We start from the raw sequence: 22,940 nt of genomic DNA on the forward strand, positions 1-22,940 counted from the left end.
TGCGGGTCTTCTGCGCAATGCGTGCGCATACAAAGTACAACGATTGTTTTGATGCGTTCATTTAAATCCGTCTGAGGTTCAGTTTACTTGAAATAATTACAGTTTTAATTCATCTATTTGCTGTTTTTTAATGGGAAACGATTTTTTAACTTCAAACAATAAATGTAAATGTGCTCATGATTTGTGTTGCATTAGAGGACCTCTGTTTACATGTGGAGCAAACTTCTAAATTCATTGGAATTATGTGAAATATATTACCATCCAACAAAATATTTTGCTCAATCATATTATGAACTGATAAAACAAATGACTGACACGAATAATACAGTTACATTATTTTATCATTTATATATATATGTATATGTATTTTTGAAAGTCTAAAAGTAAATTCTTCAATGTTCCAATTTTCACAGAGCACATGAACGCACCATATCACGTGACATCATCTGACAGCTCAGAGGAGGAAAACCAACATGGCGGTGTGCATAGCAGTGATCGCTAAAGAGGTAAAGATTGCTTTAATCACTGGTCCCAGGTGTTATTCATTGATTGTTTTTCAGAGTGTAGATATTTTTCTTCCTCCTCAAATGGTTTCTGAGTGAATGTCAGTTTGTTTTGTTTACCAGTAAGGAGTAACGTCCTTTCAGAGCTAACGTTTTAAGCTAACAACATTAGCATTTTTAAAGGGAAGTGTTTGACACATATATCCCTCACCGTTTTTTTAGCCTTGCAAACGTTTTCTTCGGTAAAGACACGTCTGTAATTCTTCTTTATGTCCTCGTACAGAACTACCCGCTGTATATCCGCAGTGTCCCCACTCAAAATGAGCTGAAGTTCCACTACACAGTGCACACCTCTCTGGATGTGGTGGAGGAGAAGATCTCAGCTGTGGGCAAATCTTTGGGAGACCAGAGAGAGCTGTACCTCGGTCTGCTTTATCCCACTGAAGACTACAAAGTGTATCCTTGTCTTATGTTAAGTGAAGAGTTAGATAAAGCTTAGGAAACCTAAAGGTGCTTCAGGCGTCAAAGTGATTGCTGACCTCTGTCCTCTGCTGAAAGTGCCTACTATGACTAACTGGACCAAAGACAGGAACAAGACAGTGTTGACTTAGTCTCCATATTTCCAAGATCTCAATTCAATCCATATGTGAGATGTGTGTGTTCAGCCCATGGAGGCCCCACCTTGCAGCATCCAGGACAGCACACCCTTGGAGGTCTCGTAGTGATATGGCTGATTGGTGTAGTTTCAGCAAGACTACATAGATCTGCAGAACATAACTAAATATACAGACATGTGGTTGAAATCCTTATGATTTAAATGCACATATTACTCGTCAGGTAGAAAGCTACATCTGTCCAATTGTTGCAGGATGGGTTTGATCTGGACGGTGAAACATAGAAGAGTTATTATAAAAGTTCTCTTCTGTCAGAGGAATCCCTGCAGATAGTTTGATAGTCCAGTCCCTGCACAATGGAGACAAACAAGATAAATAATGCACATGAATCTCCTTAACCCTTTTAACTAGATATGGGTATGTCACCAACTCCAAGGTGAAATTCGTCATCGTTGTTGACTCATCGAATACATCATTGCGGGACAATGAAATTAGAAGTGTAAGTTGTTTTCTTGTCTCCACAAATATAGCATGAAAAAGGAGTTTCATCTTCCAAGATTTTTTTGTTTTGTTTCTTACACATCTGCAAAATCGTTCCCTCTGTTGCCCGGTGTTGATTTGGTAATGTTGAATATATTTTACTGTGTTGTCCTGTGCTTCAGCTGGTATTGTGAAAACAAAAGCTATACCTTGGATAATCAACCACAATGATCTAACTGTGTCATAATGTAATAATCAGGTCAATAAATGAATGAGATTACATCAGCACAGCTACTAGAGACATACAAGGAAATATTCTACATTTATCAATGGCAATAGCAATTTTATTTATAAAGCACATTTCATTACACATAAGCTCAATGTGCTTTACATGGAGAATTAAAAACACAATAACATTTAAAAATATAAAAACAATAAATACACCCAACAGCATGTTTGCATACAGCAAACAAACACATGCAGCCAGTCACAACACTCATTACATCATTCATACGCTTTAGAAAATAAATATGTAGTGATGGACTTGAGGTCAGCAAGGAGTTTATTCCAAAGAGAAGGACCACGGTAGCTGAAGGCCCCTTCACCAGACTTTGATTTGACTCTGGGTATGGTTAAAAGTCTTCCACCTGCTGACCAAAGGATCCGGGTCGGGTTATACACTGTGAGCAAGTCAGAGATGTACTGGGGAGCTGAACCATTGAATGTTTTATGGACAAGTAATAGGATTCTGAAAGTGATATCAATGCACCACTTGCAGTTTATTAATCCTGACACTAGTGCAGAATCGCCTCTCACATTTTATACAAAGATTTATCGGGAAACCTACCTTAAAGTTTAAAGTCTTACTACTGTTTTTTTGATAATTCATTATTACTATTACTTTTTATTATTTATTTTTATTTATTTGTCTTACTCAATTTCTCACTTGCCCACCCAAATATTTACCTTATTTTATTTTATTTTAATTAATTAATTTGTATTTCATTTTTTTTTTTTTTTAATCAATTTAGCTCAATCTCTTCCTAAAATTTGCGCCATTTTTTTCCTTCCACTCAGTTACACTCAAACCACTGTCTTATTTGCTACCCTTAAACATACAGAGAGACACACAGTCACACACACACACTTTTAACATCCTCAACATTCAATATTACAATACGTTGTGCGTTCCTGCTGGTCTGTTTTGTCTCTTAAGTGTGTACACTTGAAACAGTGTCTTCCACATGGTTTTGTATATTGTATACTATATTGTCATGTCCCGTCTTGCATTGTTTTGCAACAGCTCAAACAAATAAAAGTATGCATGCAGCAAAATAAGTTGTGACACACTTAACATTTTCAAATCCTCTAAGGTAGATTTTTTTCCTTCTTTTCCAGATGTTCAGGAAACTCCACAACTCTTTTACCGACGTAATGTGCAACCCCTTCCACAACCCCGGAGACACTATTCAGTCAAAGTAAGTCAACATGTGAAGCTTGTTATTCAAACACACTAATCACAGATGTTTCCTGAAGCAGTGATCTGATTCTTCATTCTGCAGGGCCTTCGATGGCATTGTTTCTGGAATGATGGTGCAAACTGGCTGACGTCCCCTCCGCTGATCCTCCGCTGTACAGAACTCCTTTATTCATGTTTTGTTTACCTGTTGCCTTGATTATTAAAATGATGAGAAATAAATCTTCTTTGTTGTCGCACATGACTGCATGGATGTTATTTTACTGGATCATTGTTTTATTTATTCATTCACTTACATAGCAAAGAGTTATACATAGGGGAGGGTTTACATTGCAGGCAGAAACACAGTACATTCACATCAATTTGTAAAAACGGTAAGAGACGCAAACTGCTGAACAATTTGGATGTCCCATGCATTCACAGAAGCCAATAATGCAACACCTCTGACCCCAGACTTCTTTTTCACATCTCATGTACTTTGAACGACTGATGCAGGGATGCAATTTAAAAGTCTCATCGATCCTCTCCTCACATGATGCTTCACTTTGTAACGCCAAGAAACACTTCTTTAAAATCCTCAGTTCTCCTCACCCACTCGAGTGTATGCCGGGGGATGATGCTAGCGCTGCTGAGGGTAGTGCTGTCCGCTTGACCCCGCCCCCATCTCCTCCGACGGTGGAGTGATGAGAAGAAGACATGGATAACGTTTAGGCACCTGTTCTTGGTAGTCCATATGACCCCACTGTCTCTTCCCCACTGAGGGGCCTCCGTAGTAAGGGTGGGGTGTTTGATGCTGCGGCCTGGTCGACTGGTACCTGAACCTGCCTCGAGAGCTGCTCTGGTATCGTGGTGGACGATAACCGCCTCCGCCTCCACCGCCGCCGCCGCCGCCGCCTCGGCCTCTCCCGCCTCTGGAGTGTCCGCCTCGGTGTCCCCCTCGGTCGGTGGTGCTGATGCCTGGCATGTTGGTCCTCTTGGGCAGGACCTGCAAGTCCAAGAACATAGTTTCTTTACTTCACTATTAAAGAGTGATGGATAACTGTATAGATCAATGCTGTTTGACCTCATATACCAAAACAACAAGGGGGCAGAAGTGCTATTTGTATTTGTTTACATAAGTGGAAGAAAACTCAACATTGAATTACAAGACTGTTTATGTTTGTCCTTTTAACAAGTGAAGAAATGGCTTCACACATCAACTTCAGAGGACAGGTGTTTAGGGGTGAAGTGAGAAGAAGCTCACAAACATCGAGTTGCAAGAATCCTACACACTATCCAACTTGAAGTTGAAGTTGGACCGCTGCGATGAGGACTATAGCCTCTGTACATGGGGGGGCATGCTTAGACTGCTAGGCCACTAGCGCTCCATAAAATTGTCTCAATTAAACTGATGAAAAATAATGTACCATAAGAGGAAGCACCACAGTGATGTCAGCTATAAATGGGCATGGCATGATTCTTAACGATCCCAGCTTTGGTTGACAAACACAAGCTATTTTTCCCTCGCCTGATTAAAAAACTATTCCTCACTTTTTTAGCTCTATCCTAAAATCTTGACTTATCAATAAGAAAGGTTTAGTACACTTTGTGGAACCAGTGCAACCACAAGAGCAGCTTTAAGTGGTGACTTTAAAGTTTCATTCTGCAGGAGTAAAATCCTGGAACTCGCTACTCGAGAAACAACAGAGCCACTCCGTACACCAGGCCCAGAGAGTTACCAGACAAATGGCAGCGTGACATGTTTGAGGAGCATGTTGGCGGGCGCAGAGGAACGAGTACAGTAGCAGAAAGGAGTGAGGAAAGTATCAGCCTGTGACTCACTTTAAGGACTCTCCCTCTGAACAAGGTCTCATGCAGACCAATCGCACTGTGCACCGAGTCTCGATCGGAGAACTCGATATACGCAAACCTGTGAAGAGAAAAGGTCAACAATGAATCAACTTACAGAAACATGGGTTGAGTGTTTTGTTCAAATGTAGCTGCACAGGTTGAACTCACCCTTTGGGATGTCCTGAGAACCGGTCACACAGAATAGTGACTCTGTTGACCGGGCCACAGCCGTTAAAGTGGATCTCTAGCTCGTCTGCAGTCGCTCCATAATCTACCTGGGATTTGTGCAGGAACAATGAGTCAGACCAGGCATCAGGAAGGAAACATGTTAAGTATGAGGAGTAGAAAAGAAGTCTTACATTTCCTACATAGACTGATCTGTTGTCTGCGTCTATCCTCTCCTCAGGAGTCATGTTGTAGAAAGGACCTACAGAGGAAACAAAAGAAGAGTTTTCAGACTGCTTTTGCACTTTGGATATAATGAATAAGAAGTATTGACACATTGCTTCATCAATCATGTATTTCTTGCATCTTCTTTGACAATACATAGAAAGAAGAGTCCTGCCCCTCCTCTGATTGCTTCTCTGTTCTGAGAGGAACCAAAGGGGAGCAGTGGGAGGGGTTTAAAGGATGTGGAGATGCATGGAGGCAGAAAATAGCCAAAGGCAGCAAGGAGGACCCTTCTGGTTGTGTGAGGCTCACTGCTTCGTCTCATTGGGCAGTGATGAGGCACATGTGAAGTGTCCCAGGTGTTAGCCAGATGGTGAGGGATGCAGTTACCTCACCTGCCTGGAGGCTGCGATGCTACGCACCTGGTCGAAAACTTGCTGTTGAGGCCTCCCCGATGCATAATCAGTATTTAGCCATACAACAATATGACACGATAACAAAACACGGGGAGGATCAGACCCCCAAGGCTGTCTCACCGGGTCGGGGGCTGCTCGTCAGGAGCTGCATCTCCGCTACATCACACCTCTCCTCCTCTTCCTTTAGTCTCTCCGTCTCTTCCTCCATCTCCAGCTCCTGAACCCGGGCCTTGATGGCTGCCAGCTCCTTAAACAAACAAGCATGGAGAGAAGAGCGTTAAGTGTCAGAATACTACGCTGGAAGCCTGCGGACACAGTACAGGAAAAACATGAATGAACGAGTGCAGAAACAAAATGAATTTTAAAAAAAGGGAAGAGGGATCAAAGGTTCTTCACTGTCAGTGGATTGAAAACCTTATTGGACACCTCTTATGTATCATCAAAACACCAAATAAGCATGATCCTCTAAATCAGGGGTTCCCAAACTTTTCAGCCCATGACCCCCAAAACAAAGGTGCCATAGACTCGTGACCCCCCACTGTCCCTCGAAGTGGTTTAATGTGGCTTCATTTAGCTGGTCTGCAAGAAATTAGCCTACCTATATGAGCATGTCTGTGTTTCCTGTGTTGTTATGAATTAACCTGCTGCTACTGATGCTTTTGATAATTAACTGTTCACTAACCCTAAACTTAGGAGTCACCTGGCAACAAATAAAGGCAGAAAACTCATTACATTTTCTATTTCAAAGGTTTTATTTCAAATTTGGCTACTATTTTTGTCGATAATTCTTACTATGATGGGCAAAATGTACTATTTTTAGATAGATTTTTAGACGACCCACCATTTGTGTCTTGCGACCCCCCTGGGTGTCCTGACCCACACTTTGGGAACCCCACTCTAAATGAATGGTATTTGAAGTGGAGTCTATACAAGGAGCAGGATTTATTTATTTATTTATCCCCCATTCATAAGATTTGTTGACCTGGATGCTGTGTTATCATTAAACTTAAAATGATGAATCATGTTTTTAATATTCTAGTTAAAATAACCTGAACATAAGAAGTCTGGATCGCTTTGCAAACATTTAGTTTCATTATTATGGATTAAATCACATCTTTGAAAGGCACCTGACACTCCCAGGGATGTTTGCATGGACTGTAATTGAATGTAGATCCATCCCAAATGATGGAGAAGTCATGGGCTCACATGCAAACGACCTGAGGTTTTAGGACAATACATCTGCACCTGATACGAAGCTTCTACCGTCATCTCTTACAGCGCCTCACCCACAATGCAGTGCACCTGAATGGCCCAATGCACCCCGCATGTTATTTTGGATATGATGTCGTTGTCTGCACAAAACACGTTCATCATTGATAAAACGATGCACTGCTATGTTTACGCATCCTGCTTCGCTCGTCCTGCTGGCGTTAAAGGACAAACGTGATAGCAGCAGCCTGTCCATACACTGCAAACACAATGATACCCACCGGGTCCTCGGCGAAATGCTCCCCCATGGACTCGCCCTCCAGGTAGCCGTACTCCAGATGATTTTCCGCCATGCTTAGCTTACTGCTCCAACATGGCATCTGCAAAGCCCACTGCAGCTCGCCACAAGAATCTCTGTCACAGCAGGGAGACGCTTTGATGGTCCGCAGACGCGACACCTGACAGCAGATATGAGGTAAGCTAATAGATATCACCTGTGAATGAGAGGCATGACGCGTCGGACTGATTGACAGAGGCGCGCACGTGAGAGAGATACCGGAGGAGGGTTTCTGCAGCCCAGTGGCGCAGCAACAAGGGGGCCTCCTGCCCACCGCTCAGAACACCACCACACCTCACACAGGGATGATACCTCCACACCTCAGCTCGTGATAATACCTCCACACCTCAGCTCGTGATAATACTTGAGCTCCAGCTTGTAAAATCACAGATACATTAGGAATTTATAAGCAGTATGGGCTGAGATTTGTGCCACTAGAAACTGAAATTGAATAATAATATTGAATTTGAAAAGTATGATTTGAAATTGAATTTAAAGGTGACATATTACGCTCTTTTTCATCAAAATACATTGGTCTAAGAGGTCCCCAAAACATGTCTTTAAAGTTTATGCTCAAAAAAAAAAATATGAAATCAGATTTTGGCATGCCTGTAAACCTCTCTTTTTCAGCCCTGCTCAGAACAGTCTGTTTTCCCTCTGACCACGCCCCCTCAGGAAGTGGATGTGCCCTCGGCTCTCCAGCACTTTGATCTAATGTTTACATGTTGGCTGAATATACACGGCTGCTCACAGACCCGCGTTACTTCAACCCTCTGAATTTGATCCAGAATCTGATCCTGACGTAGAGGCGCCTGCAGCAGGACCTTTCTGAACAATTGGTCACAGATTCTGTGTTTCTTGTTGTTTTATTTGTCAGTATGTCGACATGTGTCTTGGTACACAGCTACAGCTACAAACATGTAGCTATGTGGCTATGCTAACTAGCACTAGCACTTTTCCATGAAAAATAAAAATCATCCACTAGATCTTCAAATCTGCAGACGTGGGGAGTAAAACCGACCTTTGTGTTTATTAAGACAGCCTACAACTAGCATGCCTCCCTCCTAAGCTCCTTGTTAGCACACGTGTTTAGGTAATGGAAAAACGGAGGAGGAGTTGAGTTGTATTTTATCCAGTCTATGGGCTGAACAAGCTCCGAGCTCTGACTCCGTGACAGACCGGATATTGTTGTGACGTAACAAAAACACTGAAAACTGAAACGGCTCGTTTCAGCACACATTTACAGAAAGGTGGAGAAATCAGAACAGGGGCAGAATGGATTTTTTTCATTTTCGGGGGGTTTGTAGACATGCCAGGGAAACATATTTCAGGTAGAGAACCATTAAAAAGTCAATTTTGCATGATATGTCACCTTTAATGTTTTGAAACTGAATGTATTTGTTTTGAAATTGTATTTAACCTACTTGAAAATTCAACTCTCTATTTTCCTTAAAGTCAAAAATAAAAAATTCATTTTCAGTTTGCAAAATTCAGATTCAGTTTTACAATCCAATTTCAGTTTCTAGTGGCACAACCATTCTGTCATCTACGTCCGTGAGGAAGAGTAAAGTTCTGTGATATAGTTAGGTAATATTGAGGACAAAAGTCACAAAACACACACTTCGTTTATATAATAATGGGGTGTTTATTTAAGATATGTGTTATTTGTTGTGTTTACAGCCTGGTACAAAAGACAGGTGTAGTCTGGATAGCTCATTTATCGATGTGCTCTCACTGTGAGGGGGTTGAGTTTTTTCGAAGATATTGAGATTACCAGTCTTCCAATGAGAGGCACAGCTGTCTGTGGGAACACTGCAGCTGTTGGCTAGGAGGCTCAAACTCCACCTCTTTACGTCACACTGGCTCGACAGAAGCAATATGGCTGCCGTCCGTCGATTGGCCTCAAACAGCGCTTCAGAAACAGATGGGTGACGTCACAGATACTACATCCATATTTTATACAGTCTATGCTACCAACCCTAGCTTTAATTTGAGGCAAGCCACTGTAAGATAAACTGATAGATAACCTACCATTAGCAGATGTGTTGAAATATAGCAGATACATTTATTATGAAATTCCAAATCAGATATAGCTGTGGTTGGCAGGAACACATTTTGAGGTGTTCTCTTGTCAGTCTGAATCAAAATATTTAAGTGTAAAAAAATGTATATTAATGCTGCGCATTTTCACATTACAGACGTCTTTTATTTTGAAAATCACAGTCCTTTTCCGTATGAACCTGCCGTTTATAATTTTGTTTTGGGACTGGTAAAAATGTTCCTTCCTTTGTAAAATTGTCTCACCTCTTGTCAAAGTGTTTCTGATTTTGTAAATTTGTTTCCTTAAACATAAATTTGTTTTGTTCTTGGTAAAAGTGTTTGTCATTTTGTTTTATAAATTTAAAAATGTTTTCCAAAATGTAAATTTGTCTCCAACTTTGTAAGTGTTTCATCCTTTGTAAATTTGCTTTGCACTTCCCAGCCACCGCAACTAAAATGAATGCAGTCGTGTTTTTTTTTTTTTTGTTATTTATCAATATGCTGTCCTACTGAAAAAGTAAAAATGTGTATTTTTGTACCATGACCTCTACTCAAACAGTGTCTGAGCTTGTTGGAATACAGTCCGATGAAGAGACTTGTGATCACACTGTTTCCTTGAGTCATTCAGATCTTGAGATCACATTCCTGCAGACACGATGGAGCGTAATCACACGCTGTCTGAAGTTTATATTATAGCTTTTTGTACATGAAGACGCCGTAACAATAGATGATTTTCCTCTTCTGACGACGTCGTCTCAGAGTCTGCCTATACGAGTCAAGAAGAAAAGCACCACGAGCGATGAATACTTCATTTCATGTTTTAATTACACAGTTACATTGTTCAACACAGACAATAACCTGAATTAGAATGTTTTACAGCTTCACACATCCAACAGAGCGAACAGTTAAAGAGCGGTATTAGCAACAGGGAGGAAAGCATGCAAGAAATAAATACAAATCAGAATTTAATTCTTCTGGCACAGTTAACTTCATCTAAAAACGGCAACAGGACCTTCTGAAGAGGGAACTTAAACAAAAGGAGAAAGATCTTCAAAGCGCCAACCTTCCTACAGAAATGTGTTTTTCTGTAATAATGTATTGCACAATACAGTATAGAACGCTCCCCTACACATATAAAACCTTTTTTCAATTCATGTAAAGGTAAAAACAGGACCATCCTGAGCCATGGCTTCTGTGAAAACACGTACTGTATCCACCGTCTGCCTCTTTAGCTTTCTACCGCAGCACCTGTTTCACAGGGAGGACGAGTCACCATCGCATCAGACGAGCCTTGAATCTTCATTGGTAGACTTACTGGTCGGGGTAGGGAGAGACAAATGCCAACCTGCCAGTGTTTGTCTTTTCTAGACGTGCCCACATCATGTACATAATAAACCGAGAGAGAAGTGGCTGATGTCAAGTGTTCAGAGACCCTTACAGGATGGTGTTCACAACAGCAGAGCCCTTATGCGTTTGCCATCAATAATATCTTCACAGAGAAAAGAGTACGACACCTCAGCATGAATCTCATTTGTTTCATGACATAATGAAGCCAACAGACACAAAAACCGAAACCAGAGTGAGATCTGAAGGGTAACATCGTAGCTTTTGGTTGTATTTTGGTCATTTATAACAGGTGTGTTGGGTTTGGTTCTTTTAGTTTATCTTAGGGCTTACTCACAGACACGTGCACACATGAAGCACTGAGAGAGTTGAGATGAATTGCCACTACAGTGTTGTTTTTTTTCTGAGCGTGGACGTTGTTGAATATGTTGTTTTACTGCACAAAGCTGCTGCTACATATCCTGAATCAATTTGCCACTGTAGTCTGTCTGGGATGTTTCATTAAAGCTCTGAAGGTTTCAAGTAGTTTTCACAGAGACACGAAAAGAAAGGATATTTATCTAATACAAAAACACACACACACACACACTCACACACAAACACACACACCATGTAGTCGTTTTATCTCTACAAGGCTTTGCAACTGTAAGAACACGCAATTAGTCGGCTTCTCCTAAATGAACTGCTCCAGCGAGTTTGCACAGAAGCATTATTCAACGAGTCGACCACAAGCGCTTTGATTGCTTGATGGAGAAGTCAACACGTTGGAGAGTAAGCCAGGTAACGCAGCGTGCTCCTCGCTCCTCCGCCCTGATTGTGTGTATCTCAGACACTTTGGTTAAGTGCTGCAGTGGAGCTCTAACCTTATTACTTCTAGTCTGTGAATACACACTGTGTCAAAGCCACACTATGGCAATGCAGGAGTACTTTGGTTTGTGCTTTTATTGGTTTTTGGACAAACAATGGCATGTCATGGTTTATTCTGTGTTATGTGTACCTGTCGCTAAATTCCAGCAGTATCAGTTTGATAATCGTCCCGTATACGTCAGTAACGGCAATGCTTCTCAACTCTTCATCCTTTGCTCACTGAGCACTTTTTAAAATTTGTCTCCATGTCTGCTTTCAGCCCAGCTTTTCAAAGTCCAGGTCAACCTCTCCTGGTGGTTAGCTGTATGGTCACAGGAGGTAGCTCGTGTGAGGGAGGGGGGGCGGGGTTGTGAGAAGTAGAGGAATCAAGACATCAGGGGAACGGACACACAAGGGCTGTGGTCAACACAATATCGAGGTTATTATAGCGCTAAATGCTACACATAGATGCAGGGGTACCTTGTAGCTTATGCAATTTGAAGTCTCAGATAATCCCAAAAACGGTTAGCTTTCTCCGTCCATTGATGAACAAATGTTTTTTTTTTCACTGCAAAAACAAAGGTGTGTTTTTTTCTCCCATGTTTGGTCCGAGTGTGCGAAGCCCACAATGCAGTGTGATGAAAATGTGCTGCTGCTGCTACAGGCCTTCTGTTCCTGTACGTACAGGCCTCAAGGCTGTTTAACGTACACGTTTTCCAGAAGTGATCATAAAGCCGGAGCATGTGGGAAGAGCTGATAAAAGAAGATAATCCATAAAGAGGCGTTGCTACTCTGTGAGCCTGGAAACAAAGACCCGTCACGGAGCCTTAGCTGATGCCAAATGACAAACAAGCAGTGAAAAAAAAAGCAACATTTGAAAGATTCTGTATCAAAACTGGTTTGGAGTTTGACTCTAGCTTAACTCTGGCACATAAGTTAATTCTGCTGTGATGGTTTTTCTGCACTTTGGGGGGAAAAAACACTCCTAACACTCACACACAGATTGATGAGGACCAAGAAAGAGGGTTGGTTCAGCGGCTGCAAGGATGGTGAGAAAATGACAGTTTTTAAATTTGGTGTGAAGGAACTGAGTCTGAAACTGAGCTGATTGATTGATTTATAACTTCTGATTATATTGAGCTTATTTAATTTTTAATGCTGGGTCCCCTCCTGCAAGATGTAAACGGACCAAGGGTGAAGGAAGGCAATAACAATGACTGAATTTAGTCTTGATGGGGTTTCTCCAAAATGTTTAATGGGCGGAAATAATAAATAAGTGATCGTTGAAATTGTCATGTAGTGTCTGTTCACCCTTAATCTGTTTCATCCACTCTCAGCTACATGCATTGCCGTCCTGCATGCATCCACTTTAGGGTCCACTCAGGGTCACATGACACTTTTAATTGGTCTGAAAAGGGAAAGTTGATAAATTTGAAAACTAATGAACTGTGAGAAAATCATATTCTGGACATTAAAGTTTAAAGGTTTCTGTTATTTGGCAAACACATTTTTGGACCTCTTTAAATACTATGTACATTCACATTAAGTTACTGATGTTACTTTAAATATATTTATATGTATCTATATTATATGACACCCTATGGGCAGTTGCTGAGGTTCCATTCAGTAGCTGAATTCTCTTCATATTGCACCTCCGTCCTCTCACTGTCTTACAATGCGAGCAATACAAAATATTCTACAAGAGGGGTTTCATCATCTCATCAATATAGATACAACAGATCAAACAACAAGTCAAATGTGGGGCTTCCTCCTCGCTCTGACTTCATTGCTCAGCCCAAACTTAAAAAGGAGGAAACTGAAAAGTAACAAAAACCAAAACAAAAGTCCATCTTTCTGGATATACACAAGGGCAGCACATATGGACATCAGCGACAAGAGACATTATTGAAATTTGAAAAGAGGAACAATATCTACAAGCAGGTTTCGAACCCTTCCCACATAACTGCTCTGAGGCTCTGTCCAGAGCAGGCGGAGGGAGAGGGGGGGGAGACTTGAGTCAAGTAGTCGGGGAAGAGCGTCGAAGGGAGGTGTGGGGTGAGGGGAGGTAGAAAGAGAGAGGAGAACCAAGTCTACACCGCCATTCACCAGGCTCCTTTATCTGTCTATCATGCTTTGGAAAAGGAGGGAGTGAATGTAAAGGTAACAGCAATTCCTTGAAAGATCTCCCTGTTGTGGAGCTTTTTAAAAAAATGACTTACAAACAACCTTCCCGTAGTATGCAATTCCTTCTTGGACAATGTTTTCAAGCTTGTTTTGAGGTTTTTCTTTTTTATCTCCTTTGAGGCTGTGTAGCTTTTCCTTTCCTCTTTTCTTCTCTCTGTCCTCTCTGTTACCATTCACTAAAAAATCACACTGTGGCAGGGTTTCCATCCGTTTCCTTAAATCTTTCTCGTAGGCAAGTTCACAGCATCGTCCATATTCACTAGTCTGGGCCGTCGCCGAGGAATCGCTGTAGTTTCGTCCGGGCTGCAGATCAAAGCAGGTCACAGTTTTGTTCTTTTTTTTTTGAATGTCTGGACTATCTCTGGGTCCCGTTCCGCAGCCTCTCTGCAGCCCGGTCCTCTCAGGGCTGGCTTATCTGCTGAGGAGGTGATGTTGCTTTGCGTTTGGTTATAAGATGAGTGCTTCTCCTTATCGCTTACTTACTCACTTTGGCAGTGTAATACAAAGGTTTGGATCATGTTATTTGTCATCTTTGAATTCATTTGGGTTCACAATGGTGCAGAGAGGTGAGTCCGGTGTAGATTTTCTTGGCTCGCTAGCAAGGTAGTTAGCAGTTTAAAGTTAATTTATTTTCATATTATTATTGTTATCATCATCAGCATCGTCATCATCACTATTATTCTTAACTTAGAATATTTGGACTTTCTTTGTTTTCCCTTAAAGCCAAAAAGAAACGTAATAAATACTAAGCTGTGTTTCTGAGGAATGAATCACATCACAGGTTATTCCTCTTCTTCCCTCGTTCTTTGAAATTAAAAAAGGGATGTTCTTTCCTGTCTCCTCTAGGACACTGTAGAATAAGTGCCACATCAGTGACCTGGTTGGACTGGTAGTGCACATCTCAGGGCTTGGTACTGTTCTGTCATTGGTGCTAAATTAAAGGGAAATCCAATCCAAGTGCTAATTGGCCGACTCATCCCCCTGATTTATGTTTCCTTACCACAGCCCTTATCTGCTGTCCTTGTGTGGACAGAGTTGCTTTCATTACTGAGGGAACATCTTAGTCATATCATCAAGTCAAACACATCTGATATGTATCTGTGCTATAGGAGATCATCATCCTTTACTCTGTACCCTAGGCTGAAATCTTTGCATGTGTGGCTGTTAAAGAGGAGTGTTTTAGAGGGAAGGTGAGCGTCAATCATCAGGTAGTGAAGATTATCAGAAGAGGGAAATCAGGACTGAAAGTGAGGAGGAGGAGAGGGGAGCAGTGTGCGATGAAGATTCCTCAGTTTGGTTATGTGTGGAGAGTGATCACTGTCTCATCAGTACACAGGGGGGGCGGGGGACGAGGGGCAAACTTCAACGAGAAGTCGCCTCCAGCAGGGCGGGGGTAGCTGGGGTCGTGGAGCGAGAGGCACTGCTGGAACTGCTCTCCTTAGGGCTGGCAGACACACTTCCACTACCGCTGCCGGCCCCTCCTGCAATACTGCTCTGGCCCACCAGGGAATGGGGTCCTGGAGGAGTGCTCTCCGAGTGGGTGGGAGGCGCACTAGAGGACGCTGAGGAGGTGGAAGTGGAGGAGGGGGTGCCGAGAGGGACAGTGCTGCTCCCCGGCATCCCCTGCAGGCCCTGACCACAGACGTGGTGGTGCTTCTCCCAGTCTTTGTGTTGGCAGAAGGAGCCGCAGTAGCGAGCCGTGTTGCAGCCGCTGCATGTCTCACTGGCTTTCCTCCCGCAGTTCCAGCAGCTCTGTTGAGACAGTGGGGAGAGAGTGGGATGATAAAAATAAGTCTCTTTTTTGTTCCAGGAAACTTAGAGTAGTCATTCTTACATAAAATAATAGGAAATATGAAATAAATCATTTTTATGTTTTAGTTTATTTTTCTGCTCTTCATGTTTTGCTGCAAGGACTTGTTCTAAGTCCTGAAGTCCCGGTCTAACACCACTAGTCTGTGTTACCAGCAGGTGGTGGTCAACTGCTCTGTAATGGCCTCAGCCTGGCACCCAGCTCCAACCATCTGGCTCTGTCTACTTTAATATATGCAGACAACTGGACTGCTCTTGCAATAATGATGACAACATGTTGCAGCAAAAAAATCTAAAGCAAGCAGCTGCACAGAAAACACAGAAAATAGAGTAACTTAGGAGGTAAGGAGACAAACTGATGGGTGATGGATGGTGCAAAGAAGTAAAACAGTGAGGGACTGTGTTACAGACTTAAGAGGCAAAGTGAAGGGCGGATGACAGAAAGTGTGGGGGGTCTGTGACACTCACTTCACTGGAGTCCTCCTGCTGGTTGATGACTGTCAGTGCATCCTCAGATGCCTGTCTCTTGGCCTCAGCGAGAGCTCGTTCCATTTTTGAGCGCTCTGCTGAAATCATCTCATGAGCCTTCCTCTCTGCGTCTGACACCGCCTTCTGCAGCTCTGACATCGCCTGTCGCTTCACCTCATTCACAGCCTCCTCTGAGAGAGAGAGAAAGAGAGAGAGAGAGGTGTTAGTGCATGTGACCATCGTCCCTTCCCGCTTGCTCTGTCATCCTTTATTGAAGCTCTTTAAGCTGCCAACTTGCTGTATCTCGGCGAACAGATGTACATCATCCAAGATTTAAAACTTTCTGCCAGAAAAGGGAAACAGCCAGACTTCAATAATTAATTCAAACACGTCTGGCCACAATCATTTCCAGTGCTGAGAACAGCAGATGTCTGCAAAGTTTTGTCACCAACTTTACTGCTTTCCTAGGATTCCCTGTTTGCACGATTCTACTTCTGTCATGAGAATCATTGATTAGAAATTGTCAGACTAAGTTCACGGGGAATCATTTCACCATGAGTGTGCTTGCAGGGCCTCGTATACTGTTGATTTTATTGCAAGGCCTCTTCTCTCAGCACAAGGAGTGAGGAAGCTACGTTTTCACAACAGGCAGGTGTGTGGACTCCTGTCCAGATGGCTGACTGAAATAGAAACTTCCTGTAGTCCCCCCTCAGTTAGTCATGAGTAATCATATTCTACCATCTTTCATTGTTGACCTCACAATTCATAACAAATGTACAGCACATGATTCCTCATAGGACATTAAACACCTGACGAATAGGAAGCAAATATCTGCCGTTTATGATGAACGGCTAACATGATGTCCCATGTTCTTCTGCTCTCAAAGACTGAAACACTCTTTAAAGATTAAATGCTTTTACTCTCTCCTGCACATGTAGACAAACACACACAAACACACACACTTTGGGACACACATATAAGTGGCTCTCCAGGTGCGTTAGGCCAACCAAGTAGGAGGTAAGACTGATATTGTTCTCTCCACTGCTCCCGATTTCCTCCAGTCAGTGTTTGTTTGAGAGGGAGCTCATAAATAACTGTCACTTTTCCCTGCCGCTCCACTCCAGTTGTTCCAAACTACTGTGCACGGAGATAGGCAGTGTGGGAGCCTTTGCACACTTTGCTGTGTGTATGTGCACGTCTGTGTGTGCATGTCTGAGCTTGATTCCTATGCTAATATGTTTAAAAGTTAGTCAATGCTGCCAACATACAGTCACATTCACACACATGTCTGGATGCTTTCTCTCATCCTGTCATTGCATCTCCACCTTTATCCTTCATTTCTTTCATAGTTCATTTTTCTTCTCCTCCCCCTCCTTTTTCACTCCCTTGCAAACACTATCTGCATTCTCAATTATCTGGACTAATGCATGCACCACTAAGATTAGTTTGCAAATTTAATTAATTCTTATCAAGGAGACTGCATAGCAGATGCTGGGGCAATTAGCACTTAATGGAAAACACGGGGGCAGCAATATTAACGTTTTAATTCCACAGGGATTTGGCGAGTCCCTGAGACGTGTTATTTCTGTCTGCTTTTTCACACTTCAGATCTTATTTTTCAAAAGCACGGCAGTCTCTCAACCTGAACCAGACCAGAGAATACGTGTCTGGTTTTAATTAAAACCAAGAGGTGCTGCTGCTACAGCAGGCAGACTACCTGGCTGCTGAGATAGAGGTGACACACATACACGCAGGCACACACACACACACACACACACACACACACACACACACACACACACACACACACACACACACACACACACACACATACACACACACATACACACACACTGGAGGTGAGATGTTGTGAGTGAGATATTTTACTCACCCTGCCTGTTTTGGAGGTGCTTTAGAGCCGGGGAGATCGGGATGCTTGTAGTACCTGCATGAAAAACAACTGCAATTAAAAGAGCTGTTTTTTTTCTGCAAGTGAAAATGCAGCACAGTATTTTGCCAACAGCAGCGTCTTCCCTCCGCAGGGCATTGAAGTATGACTGCAACATAATAGCACGGAGACAGTTGTGGAACCAGGGCTGAGCCTGATGACTCCTGGAATGGGCTCCAATCTAACATGCAGTATACTGTACAAGAAGCCCCTGCAGGACAACAACGCTCATATCTTTTGGTGCAAAGTTTGTTCAAAAGCATGAAAAGACAACCACAATGAAGACAGAGGAGAATGTGTGCTTCCTAGAACAAAGGAGACCAGTTAAGCTCCACCTGTGCTGTGCTGCTGTGGCCTCTCTCAGACCAGGTGACTGCATTTTCACTGCAACTTTAACTGCAGTTGCCTTTCATAGCAGTGACAGATGGAGGGCGTTTAGCCCTAATGACACAGAAGGCCTCCAATCCTCTGCCCTGATGGACCTGCGGCTGTAAGGCCTCTGATCTATCTGTCTCTGTGGTGCGGGCGAGGTAGCCCTGATGACTGATGATGGCGATTGTGTGTGTGTGTTTTGTGAGTGTGTGTGAGGTCAATCATACAGTAGACAATAGAGGAAAAAGGGGGGATGTTGGCTCTTACCGGCTTTCCTCCAGATTTCCTCTGGCAGATATCCTGAGGGAGGCCTATGTAAGAAGTCTCTGTGGATCTCTGTGGAAACACACATGACGCACGCATTAAGACACAATTAAACTCTTGATCTAGAAAAACAAACACCCATGATATCTATCTCTCTATTTTTTAAAGAACTATAAGTGTGCAAACATCAGTAAATCATTTTAATCCACTTTTTTCTGCAGTTTGTGGAAAGGAAAGAAAATCTGAGAGTTTGAAGTGAATAAATGTTAATTATGAATAAGCATGCTGGAAGCATGAGGGTGCAATCAGGTGGTTAAAGATCCAGATTTGTGTTGCCTCACAGTATGAGCTCAAATTTGTACATTTGCTGAAAAATGATGATAATCAAACCAACTCTTTATGTGTAAATTGGCATTTCCAGTAATTCAAATCAGCTCTGCCTCACTACGGGTGTTTTACTTTGCCAAACAAACCCTGCGTGTGTTTGTCTACCTGTCTGTCTGCCTGTCTGCCTTTCAGCAGCCGAGGACGTTCCTATGGGCAGTGACTCGCTGCTAGCTGTGTTGGAGGAGGAGTTGTGGTGAGGAGTAGGAGGAAGAGGAGGAGGAGGAGGAAGGCAGTGCTGTCCGTTGCTCCCACCTTTTTTCATCTCCTCCACGTCACTGTAGCGCCGGATCCAGTGGTTCATCTCCTCGCGGTCAGCCTCCTGACAGCGGCGCAGCACTGTCAGAGACCGGCGCGTCTTCTCCACCATGTCCATGATGCAGTTCAAGAGCTGCAATGGGAAAGAGCATGAGTCAAGGGTTTACTTATCTCTAGATGAAGACATATTTGGACCCTGGGAGTTGCTTTTCCCAGCAGCCTATAGAAACACTCTCTATCTGACACCACGTAGCAGACGTGTGTGTTAGTGTGCGGCTGTGTTTCCCTCTCTGCCTCCCCGTTCATGGATTGTGTGCTTGTCAGTGAATTTCAATGTCTAAGAGCATTACAACAACCATAATGTAACAGCTGGGCTGCTGATGAAAAAAAGTTGAGCCAATTCCTTCCACCCTTCTGCTCCGTTCTCTGCCAGCTCGACAGATTCCCTCTCTTTCCTCCCCCCGTAGTAAACAGTGTCACTTTTTTCCACAGTGCCTGTGTTTCCAGACCCGGTCCAGTCCTGCTAAATGGGTTTAGCATGCTTGACATTCAATCCATATCGTTCTTCCCATTCATCTTTCCCTCTCTGTGTCTCTGCCTCCTCTCCTCCTCCCCCTCCCTCCCCTCTGAGTAAGCTATATTTATTTCACTGAAGTGTTTCTAATTTGGCAGGGGTCCAGGCCTGGCCGGTTCTCTCCATGACTGCAGCTCTTGTCTCAGCTGCTCTCCCCAGCTGGAGCTGCTCTCTGCTGGGTCTCAAGCTCCATCTGGGGCCTAGTTTTCAGTGTGTGCGTGTCTGTCTGTGAGCATATGTGTGTGCTTGTGTCTAGTGTACATGATTTTGTCTTCATGGAGTCGGATACAGGAAGACGGAGAGGTGTCTGTCTGTTGTTGATTCACAGCACAGACACACATCTCCTGATCAGCTGTCTATCAGCCTGGATGGAGGCTGTTCTCTGCCTGTCAACACTTCACTCTCTGGCATCTGAACGCTGTCTTTACCGCTATAATTAACTCCAATCACCTGATGACCTAAGGCCTCTTTTGTCCGACTGCTTTATGATGTGAACAGACAGAATAAAGGAGTAATTGACGATAAACACGGCGATCAATCTGATACGTACATTATCAAGGTGCTTCCATTCCTCTGCCCACTCTCGATCTGTGAGACGGTGATCAATGACCTCCTCTTGGCGGGCTCCATGCACAGCTAAAAGACAAATGTATACGTCACGTTAAACACAAATAAAGTTTGTCACTGAGCTTTAATAAATACTGAACGAGTGCAGAAGAGGTGTTGAGCTACAGTGGAAAAGGAAGCAGGGTTTAATAAAGGAAACTGGCAAAATTTCTAACCACAAACCGAGTCCTGAAATAAATTATACCTCACATTAGACATCCACATCGTAATCACTCATTCAAACGACTATTGATCCCACTCAGCACAAATAATTAGGAGCAGCTTGTACATCAAAAACATTCAAAGTAAGAGCTGAAATAAAAGATAACATCTATAATTGATCCTGATATTATGACAGAAGGATTGTTTTTGACCCTAACCCAGAAATTAAACAACCATTCAAAGGCTACCTTTCATGCATATATAGACAGAAAACAACAGAATTGTGTAAAATAATAAAAGACATAATCATAAAAAAATGAAAAAAATGAAATAAATCATTACAATAAAATTAATATAATAAATAATGATATAAAGCAAAATTAAAAATCAGTTAAAGTTAAAAGGATCAGATAAATACAAGAAATAAATAGATACATAAATAAATAGGAAAAATAAATGTTGAAATAATAACACTAATAATAATACTTATAATAATAATAATAATAACCAAATAAATATAATAATAAATAAATCAATAATAATAACAATAATAAATAGATAAACAAAAAACAATAGTAATAATAATAATAATAAATTAATACATAATAATAATAAATGATAAATACAATAAATGATAAATAAAATAATAACTAAATATACAATAATAATAATAATAATAATAATAATAATAATAATAATAATAATAATAATAATAATAATAATTCAGTCCAGGGCTAAAATTAAATTACTCCAATCTAAAAAGAGTCTTTAGTCAACTTTTAAAAACACCCAGAGAGCTTGCCGTTTTGATATCAAGAAGCAGAGAGTTCCTGAGTTTTGGTGCATAAAAGCAGGAAGCTCTCTGGCCTCTCTCAGCCTACTCCATAACTGTGTGTCTTATCAGTGAGACAGTCAGGCTGAGAATTCACCTCTCTCCTTTTGGGAAAGCAGAGTAAAGGCATACATGGTTGCCACAGTTGTAGCACATGGGTATGTATGGCTGTGGTCTTTATTTAGACGCACCGCCACAAGGATTATCGCACTGCACCGACAACTGGCCTTTGTTCTACACATACACACCGTCCACATAAACACAAGCTTGAGCACATAACTGAGGACTATAGACCTATAGATGCATCTGAGCTGTCTTACCTGTCTGCCGGTGTCTGTCTCGGACCTCGCGGTGCTCGTTGTGTCTGTAAGCGTCTCTGTATTGGTGCGCCAAAGCCATGTCTTCTAGCCGATAGTGCTGGGGTGCCATTTGGGGGTTGGGTGGGTGGGAGAGGCCGTTTGGAGGGTGTGTGGTGAGACCATTGGGAGGTGGGTGAGCAGGAAGACCTGTGCTGGGACTGAAGCGTTGGCTCGGGCTGATGGTGCAGGGTCTCTTGGCTAGGTGCTCAGGGTGCATGCCATCTCTGTCGGAGCTGTCTTTGGTCCTGTAGAGGAAGGTGGAGTGAATTAAAAATTATTACTCATGATAAGCAGTAAAAAGCATTTAAAAGGTAGTTCGAAAAGGAGCTTAAAGGCATTAAACATCTGATAAAGAATGATGAGTAATGGATAAAAAGTTCAAATGGATGAAACAGAGTTGTTGCAAAATTCAGCGTTTATTTGCAGCAGCCTTACACAGCCAGACGTCATCTCATAAACTGTTTCCACTACCACATTAACCGCTATTCCATTAATGCCCAACCAATAACTCATTCAGCTGTTTCACATAAACGCTGCAACAATCAGAAAGTGTTGTTGATCTTCAAAGAAAACCCTCATTTACTAAAATACTTACAACTACGAGTCATTTATCCACTCTATGTAGTTTTATTCAGAGACAGATTTTTGACATCCTGTTACCGTTTGAAAAAGGAGGACAGTGAACTTTTGCACAGCCCTGCTCCATCTTTCCCTCAGCAGAGTTCTCTGTCCTCGCCAGACCACAATGAGTAATGTGAAAATGTAAGCTTGCTTTGCCAGGGCTAAAAACGCAGCGCCAGAACATTACTTCATGGTTCAGGAAAACATGCCCCCGCAAGGAACTCAAACGCCTTTTTAAAAAATCATATCAAGAAAAGGGCTGCTGTGAAGAACATGTCAAAGAAAAAACAGATTCATGCGTCTGTTGAAACAAGTTACGAGAACTTACTACTCTGCTTTCTTACTGATCTTCCAGTTGTGTAAGATGCTTGATTCTGATTGGTCAAAACCCCTTGACTACGGTTATTAACTTTTACGAGCATGAGTGACGCCAGAGGCAAACTGATCACACGTCATGTTAAATCAATCCACAGAAAAGAGTTCCCACACATTTTGCTTCTACTCGTTGACACAATAGACCGTACTTTAGATTAGTGATCTCTACTAAGACACTTACACCATGAGCGGTGGTGATGATAGCAGCAGGGTTCAAAGTTGTGACATTTGCCTCGTT

At 42.3% G+C, this 22,940-nt stretch overlaps 3 protein-coding genes across 3 annotated transcripts in view; 1 reads left to right on the forward strand and 2 right to left on the reverse strand.

The window, feature by feature from the left end:
- Positions 1–452: 452 nt before the first annotated feature.
- On the forward strand, positions 453–3,332 carry trappc2l (trafficking protein particle complex 2-like). The gene is made up of 5 exons (XM_034679702.1): positions 453–506; positions 787–959; positions 1,529–1,616; positions 2,996–3,075; positions 3,160–3,332. Exons 1-5 carry the CDS (start codon positions 474–476, stop codon positions 3,203–3,205), a joined length of 420 nt encoding a protein of 139 aa, XP_034535593.1. The 5' UTR covers positions 453–473; the 3' UTR covers positions 3,206–3,332.
- pabpn1l (PABPN1 like, cytoplasmic) lies at positions 3,328–7,435 on the reverse strand. Its single transcript, XM_034679701.1, has 6 exons — positions 7,201–7,435; positions 5,831–5,957; positions 5,264–5,331; positions 5,073–5,179; positions 4,896–4,983; positions 3,328–4,059 (listed from the first exon to the last, which is right to left on the reverse strand). Exons 1-6 carry the CDS (start codon positions 7,297–7,299, stop codon positions 3,694–3,696), a joined length of 855 nt encoding a protein of 284 aa, XP_034535592.1. The 5' UTR covers positions 7,300–7,435; the 3' UTR covers positions 3,328–3,693.
- Positions 7,436–10,098: 2,663 nt separating this feature from the next.
- Positions 10,099–22,940, reverse strand: part of cbfa2t3 (CBFA2/RUNX1 partner transcriptional co-repressor 3) — a 37,513-nt gene continuing 24,671 nt past the window's right edge. Inside the window, exons 6-12 of the mRNA XM_034679466.1 lie at positions 21,668–21,951; positions 20,298–20,383; positions 19,024–19,306; positions 18,535–18,603; positions 17,839–17,892; positions 15,948–16,138; positions 10,099–15,422 (exon numbers count right to left, since the gene is read on the reverse strand). Of these exons, the coding sequence (XP_034535357.1) occupies positions 15,033–15,422; positions 15,948–16,138; positions 17,839–17,892; positions 18,535–18,603; positions 19,024–19,306; positions 20,298–20,383; positions 21,668–21,951 (1,357 nt within the window). The 3' untranslated portion in view covers positions 10,099–15,032. The remainder of the gene's footprint in view (positions 15,423–15,947; positions 16,139–17,838; positions 17,893–18,534; positions 18,604–19,023; positions 19,307–20,297; positions 20,384–21,667; positions 21,952–22,940) is intronic.

Source organism: Notolabrus celidotus, chromosome 3 (genome assembly GCF_009762535.1).
Source record: "Notolabrus celidotus isolate fNotCel1 chromosome 3, fNotCel1.pri, whole genome shotgun sequence".
Lineage (NCBI taxonomy): Eukaryota > Metazoa > Chordata > Actinopteri > Labriformes > Labridae > Notolabrus > Notolabrus celidotus.

Excerpts from the sequence above, each read along its gene's own strand:
- pabpn1l (XM_034679701.1), bottom strand. The coding sequence starts at position 7,299 with ATGCCATGTTGGAGCAGTAAGCTAAGCATGGCGGAAAATCATCTGGAG. Across the intron at positions 5,332-5,830 it reads GACGAGCAGCCCCCGACCCG|GTCCTTTCTACAACATGACT; the intron begins GTGAGACAGCCT and ends TTTCCTCTGTAG. Across the intron at positions 4,984-5,072 it reads TTCTCAGGACATCCCAAAGG|GTTTGCGTATATCGAGTTCT; the intron begins GTGAGTTCAACC and ends TTCTCTTCACAG.
- trappc2l (XM_034679702.1), top strand. The coding sequence starts at position 474 with ATGGCGGTGTGCATAGCAGTGATCGCTAAAGAG. Across the intron at positions 507-786 it reads TAGCAGTGATCGCTAAAGAG|AACTACCCGCTGTATATCCG; the intron begins GTAAAGATTGCT and ends GTCCTCGTACAG. Across the intron at positions 1,617-2,995 it reads GGGACAATGAAATTAGAAGT|ATGTTCAGGAAACTCCACAA; the intron begins GTAAGTTGTTTT and ends CTTCTTTTCCAG.